The sequence below is a fragment of the Lactuca saligna genome, chromosome 4 (assembly GCF_052625555.1).
Source record: "Lactuca saligna cultivar CGN05327 chromosome 4, ASM5262555v1, whole genome shotgun sequence".
Lineage (NCBI taxonomy): Eukaryota > Viridiplantae > Streptophyta > Magnoliopsida > Asterales > Asteraceae > Lactuca > Lactuca saligna.
The window spans coordinates 164694822-164701563 of record NC_136420.1 but is presented as its reverse complement, the minus strand read 5'-3'; the positions used below and the strand labels follow the sequence as shown (position 1 = coordinate 164701563).

At 40.6% G+C, this 6742-nt stretch overlaps 2 protein-coding genes across 2 annotated transcripts; both read left to right on the top strand.

Annotated features, from left to right (window-relative positions):
* The first annotated feature begins 962 nt into the window (after positions 1–962).
* Positions 963–2054, top strand: LOC145043039 (uncharacterized). The gene is made up of 2 exons (XM_078991574.1): positions 963–1171; positions 1267–2054. Exons 1-2 carry the CDS (start codon positions 1036–1038, stop codon positions 1857–1859), a joined length of 729 nt encoding a protein of 242 aa, XP_078847700.1. The 5' UTR covers positions 963–1035; the 3' UTR covers positions 1860–2054.
* Positions 2055–3108: 1054 nt separating this feature from the next.
* On the top strand, positions 3109–6486 carry QKY (C2 calcium/lipid-binding plant phosphoribosyltransferase family protein). The gene has a single exon (XM_078991573.1). The coding sequence runs from the start codon at positions 3252–3254 to the stop codon at positions 6366–6368; it is 3117 nt and encodes a 1038-aa protein (XP_078847699.1). The 5' UTR covers positions 3109–3251; the 3' UTR covers positions 6369–6486.
* The last annotated feature ends 256 nt before the right edge of the window (positions 6487–6742 follow it).

Sequence of the window (6742 nt, the reverse complement as noted above, 5' to 3'; positions counted from 1 at the left end):
GAAACAACCGTTTCTGGTTGTGTTTGTGTTTGTTGCACAAACTCGGGTTGGGACAAAAAATCAAATGGATTAAAATCCGGGTCGGGTTGTGGTAGTGGTGGTGTTTGTGGTTGTGGTTGCCCTGGTCGTTGTGGAAAATACGGATACATACCGCCGTAGTGGTAATACGGAGGTGAGAATACCGGTTGATCAAACGAAGGTACTGGGGTGTTGGTATTTCTGACTGGTGTTTTTTCTTTGTTAGGTCGTTTGGAAGATGACATTTTTCAAAGAAAATTGGATGAAATGGTTGTATTTATATGTGTTTAAAGGTTGTGTAAATGTAAAAGTAATAACATATGTATATATAGATGGAGTAAAAGGTTAAAAAAAAAAAAAAAACAAAACAAAAAAAAAAAAGAAAAAATCCGTTCACAAGAATCTTTGAACGGTCAAAAAGTGGCAGCCAATCAGCGAACGCGGTCCTCAAAGGCCGCAGTGCGGTCTCGACCGTCCAAAACCGCACCCTAGGGGCGGTGTTTCTGTCCCACGTGGCGCGGCCGCGGTCTAGAACCGCATACCACACCGCAAAGCCTGCATATTGACATTCTAGCACTATTTATTTATTTACCAAAATGTTTAAATGCCAAGTTTTCTTTTAATTCCAATGAAACCACATATAAATTCACCATTATTGTTTATACGTGGGCTGAAATCAACAAAACTTTGGGTCAATCAGTGTGAAAGGACTCACAAAAAGGGGCTTTCGAACACAAAGAAAAGCAAGGTATAGGCCTTTTCTTTGACTAAATGAAGATGAAACCCACAAAAAGAACACAAATAATAACAAAAAAAAGACCAAATCTGTGCCCAAAGGCTAAAGTTTGGAATAAAAATGAATAAAACTTGCAAGAAAAGTTTACCATCTCTTAAAATCAAAGAACAATGTATCAATTCTCATCATCTTCTATATATATTCCCTGTCAATTTCTCAATTATAAAACAAAAACTAAACATCTATTCTTGATATTTCACTTAAAAAAAACTTCATTATCAATGGCATATCTCCCAGGAAGAACAACACCTTTTGGTGACAATAAAAGCTCAAGTAGTTTAACATTCGAAGAATTTGTCCCTCCTTCCGCATGGACTGAAGACTCAACATACCATTACCTCCTTGTCGATCTTCCCGGTATATTAAACTTTCATCACAAATTTATTTCAAAAACTTTACAAATATTTCATATTTCTATTGTTATTACTTATTATTATTATTTTTAATTGTAGGTTTCAAGAGGCAGGAGTTAAAGCTTCAAGCCGATAACAAGACTCATATAGTGGTTAGTGGAGAAAGGCAAGATAGAGAGAACAAATACAAACGATTCGAGCAACGTTTTGAGTTGCCAACAAATGCTGATGTGGACAAAATCACCGGGAAGCTCGATGGCGAGATTTTATATATTAGTGTTCCGAAAAAAATAGAACCGCAACATCAAGAAATTAAACATGGCGGTGAGATTGAATCAGAACTAGAACCAGAAGCAAAACCCGCACCAACATCAGCACCAATATCAGCATCATCAGTACTAGAATCAGAACCGGAACCGGTGTCTTCAGACGAAGAGGACGATGATGACAAGAAATCAGATGCAAATAGAAATGAAAGTGATAAGAAAGGTGGTGAAAAGGGTGTTGAAAGAAAGGAAGATAAAAGGGTTTTTAATGAAGATTGGGAAAAAGAGGCTCATTTATATTTGAGAATTGCGATTGAGAAAATAAGAAAGAATAAAGGGATTGTTGCGACAGCAATCTTTGCGTTCTCGTTAGGGGTGATGGTAAGTCAGAAGTTTCAGTCAAATGGACAGACAGTAATTATATGATATTCATTAGGGGTGATGGTAAGTCAGAAGTTTCAGTCAAATGGACAAATAGTAATTATATGATATGACAAATATATTTGTAAACATTATGCGAATAAAATATGTAACGTAAATTGTGAATATATTAAATAATGTTTCGGTTTAATTAAAATGTAATCTTGAAATCGAATGAAAAAGGTAAATTCTTCATGATCATTGTTATCTTAAAGAAAAACACATAAGTATCAATGTTATGCTTTTTATTTATTTTATTTTTTTTTTATTTTTTTTATCTACAAGGATCAGATGCCACAGTATAATCTAGTGTAAGGTAAAACAGACATTTACCCACCTCAACATTTAATATTCTGTTAAAGGTACTCTGGAAACATTTGGAATAGACAATCTTTTTTGACCTAAGAGCCTTGACAAATTTAAATGACAGCTAATGGGTAAGTTTTGAAAATTGATGAACAGTATCCCTTGATCAAAGGAAGAGGTTTGAAAAAGGGGATGCTTTTTTTTATCCAAAAAAACCTTTTTCATGGTGCTTTTTTGACATGAAAAAGAAGAGGGGGGATGTGGAATCGTGTGCCTTGGAAGAATATTAGGGTTACAAGTGGTGTAAGATAGTGATTTTTATTTCTACAAAATGGAGTTGGAGTGAATGAGAATGTAGATTGATTGATGATGTGTGTGTTTGGGACAAAGAATCTAATGCTTATGTGTTATGTCCACAACAAGAATTTACTTGTTTCGCTAAAAAGCAACATATTCTCAAATTCTTTTTTAACTTCTTCACTACATCATCAAGACAAAAAATATATATTATATTCCAAAATCCTCCCAACAGAAAACATAAAAATATAACCTTTATTTTTCATCATCAATTATTTTCATTTTGGTAATCTTGTTTTAGTGAGATAGATGTATAGAAAATTAAAGATTATAAAGATATGTAGTGGTGATGAATTAAATCAAAAAGTAAATGATAAATTTAGAAAATAATATAATTTAACGAAACCCAATTAAAAATTAAAACTAAAAAAGTAGAATGCAACCTTCTTGAAGAGGGTATGGAATCTAATCTTAAACAACCTAAAACATTCTCTTCCAAATCTTTGTAGATATGCAAAAACATTCCAAATTTGCTTGGCATTTTAAAATACATATGGTATTTTAAAATATGTATTTTGGATATAAAATATTAAAAAAATACATGTTTTAAGACATATTTTATACGATTAGATTGTAAGTTTTACGCAAAAAAGAATAAGAAGATGATAAAAGACAGAGAACGCACTAGGGGAGAATTAAAAAAGTGGGTAGAGATGATTTTTGCCTCTTGAAAAAAACAAAGATCAAGAAAGGCACTCTCTATCGTTTCCAAGACCCACCACCACCGATGACACCATGACGACGGAGCAACAGCAACAGCAACAGCAACAACCACCGCCACCACAGCCGCCGCCAACAAGGCCAGTTCGGAGATTAGTTGTGGATGTTGTGGAGGCGCGTGATCTGCTTCCGAAAGACGGATTAGGTAGTTCAAGTGCTTATGTTGTTGCGGATTTTGATGGTCAGAAGAAGAGGACGTCGACGATTTCAAGGAGCTTGAATCCTGTATGGAATGAGAGCTTGGAATTTGTGGTTTCCGATCCGAGCACGATGGAATATGAAGAGTTAGAGATAGAGGTGTTCAATGACAAAAGATTGAGCAATGGCAGCGCTAGGAAGAATCATTTTCTAGGGCGAGTGAAGTTGTATGGAAGTCAGTTTGCCAGGAAAGGGGATGAAGGTTTGATTTATTTTCAATTGGAGAAGAAGAGTGTTTTTAGTTGGATTAGAGGTGAGATTGGTTTGAGGATTTACTACTATGATGATCTGGAAGTAGTCGCCGATCAGGAGCCGAATAATGACAATTCTCAACCGCCACCGTGTGAGAAGGAGGCGCCACCACAACAGCAGCAGCAGCAGCAGGAAGGGAGGCAACAAGAGGATGTAAGAATGGAAGGTCCTGCTCCGACAGAGGTTGTCATGGAGAATTCACAACCACCGCCGATGGCTACAGGGGAGGAAGCTCCACCGGCGGTGACAGTACACATGGAAAATCATCATAATCAGCAACACCAAGGGATTCATCCTCCATTTCATCCGGAATATCCCCCGGAAATTAGGAGAATGCAGGCAAGCAGAGTTGGAGTAGCAACCGGAGGAGGCGACCGAGTTAGAGTTTTGAAACGCCCCGATAATGGAGATTACTCGCCACGAGTGATACCGAGACGATCTGCAAATGGAGAATCTGAGAGAATTCCGGCGTACGACTTGGTTGAGCCGATGCAATATTTGTTCGTAAGGATCGTCAAAGCTCGTGGACTCTCACAGCACGAAAGCCCCTATGTAAGAATCGGTAGTTCCGTCCGATCAAAGCCAGGGATCCCAAAACCAGGTGAGCCACCTTCAAACCCAGAGTGGCACCAGGTATTTGCTCTCGCATACAACAAGCCGGAATCCGCCGATTCCTCGACTCTCGAGATCTCAATTTGGGATGCACAATCGGAGAATTTCCTCGGCGGTGTATGCTTCGATCTCTCCGACGTTCCTGTTCGCGATCCACCAGACAGTCCGCTTGCTCCGCAGTGGTACCGCCTCGAAGGCGGCGACGATCCTAACGCCGCCGGAAAAGTTTCCGGGGACATACAACTCTCTGTTTGGATCGGAACTCAAGCCGACGACGCATTCCCGGAATCATGGAGCTCAGACGCACCATACGTTTCACACACTAGATCAAAGGTTTATCAATCGCCTAAGCTATGGTACCTTCGAGTTACAATAATGGAAGCTCAGGACCTCCAGATTGCCTCAAATCTTCCTCCATTAACAGCGCCGGAGGTTCGAGTCAAAGCACAGCTAGGGTTTCAGTCCGTAAGAACAAAAAGAGGGGTAATGAACAATCACACGGCGTCGTTTCACTGGAATGAAGACTTGGTGTTCGTCGCCGGGGAACCACTAGAAGATAGCTTGATCTTACTCCTAGAGGACAGAACGGGGAATGATCCAGTGCTGCTAGGACACGTCTTGATCCCTGTAGCTGCAATTGAGCAACGAATAGATGAACGCCACGTGGCATCTCGGTGGGTGTCGTTGGAGGGTGGTCCAGGAGGATCATATTGTGGTAGAATTCATTTAAGAATGTGCTTGGAAGGTGGTTATCACGTGCTGGATGAGGCAGCGCACGTGTGTAGTGACTTTCGCCCAACCGCAAAGCAACTATGGAAACCGGCTGTCGGAATTTTAGAACTTGGAATTCTCGGAGCTCGTGGGCTTCTTCCGATGAAGTCTCGGGGAGGCGGAAAAGGGTCTACAGATCCTTATTGTGTAGCAAAATACGGAAAAAAGTGGGTCCGAACCCGAACCATAACAGACAGTTTTGATCCCCGATGGAACGAACAGTACACGTGGCAAGTCTACGACCCGTGTACTGTCCTCACCATCGGAGTCTTTGACAATTGGCGCATGTTTGCGGACATGGTAGAAGAAAAACCTGATTTCCGGATCGGAAAAGTTCGAATACGGGTATCCACATTAGAAAGCAACAAAGTGTACACCAACTCATACCCGTTGCTAGTTTTACAACGCACCGGGTTGAAAAAAATGGGCGAAATCGAGGTAGCAGTACGATTTGCCTGCCCGTCATTGTTGCCCGACACATGTGCGGTGTACGGGCAGCCTTTGTTGCCACGAATGCATTACTTGCGGCCACTTGGAGTGGCCCAACAAGAAGCATTACGTGGCGCAGCCACTAAAATGGTGGCGGCCTGGCTGGCAAGGTCAGAGCCGCCATTAGGTGCAGAAGTTGTTAGATACATGTTAGATGCGGATTCCCATGCTTGGAGCATGCGAAAAAGTAAAGCAAATTGGTTTCGGATTGTGGGGGTGCTTGCGTGGGCGGTTGGACTGGCGAAATGGTTAGATAATATTAGGAGGTGGAGGAATCCGGTTACAACAGTTCTAGTCCATTTGTTATATTTGGTTCTTGTTTGGTACCCAGATTTGATAGTTCCAACTGGGTTCTTATACGTTTGTTTGATCGGAATCTGGTATTACAAATTCCGACCAAAAAGTCCAGCAGGTATGGACATTCGTCTCTCTCAAGCAGAGACTGTTGACCCTGATGACTTGGACGAGGAATTCGACTCGTTTCCAAGTTCAAGGCCGCCCGAGCTAATACGTGCCCGATATGACCGGTTAAGAATGTTGGCTGCCCGGGTCCAGACCGTGTTGGGTGATTTTGCAACACAAGGAGAAAGGGTTCAAGCCTTGGTGAGTTGGAGGGACCCAAGGGCTACAAAATTGTTCATTGGGATTTGTCTTATGATCACGGTGGTGCTATATGTGGTGCCACCCAAGATGGCGGCGGTGGCTCTTGGATTTTACTTTTTGCGACACCCTATGTTCAGGGAACCAATGCCGCCGGCTAGTTTGAATTTCTTTAGAAGGCTTCCTAGTTTATCTGATAGGCTAATGTAGTGATGAGATATACAATAATGTTTGTTTGTAGAGTTAATTGGCCCCACATTGGGTGCTCCAAATTTTCAATGAAAATATGTTGAGCTTAATAAATAATGATATATTTTTGGGAGTTTTATTCATTTTTCCATTCTTTTTCTTTCTTTTATTTATTATCTTCACCCAAGAAAGGAATTTACCAAGTTTGAGACCGACAATTTGGCACTTTTTTCGAGTCAAATGGGAGGTGGGGTAAAAGAATGATATAGGATAACATTCCAAGTCCACATTGAAATTGGGCCAATGTGAGGCATATCGCCAAAATTTGTGAATTGTGAGAAACCATTCTAAATTGAAAATCCTTAAAACTTTATTTAACATGATGCAACATCATC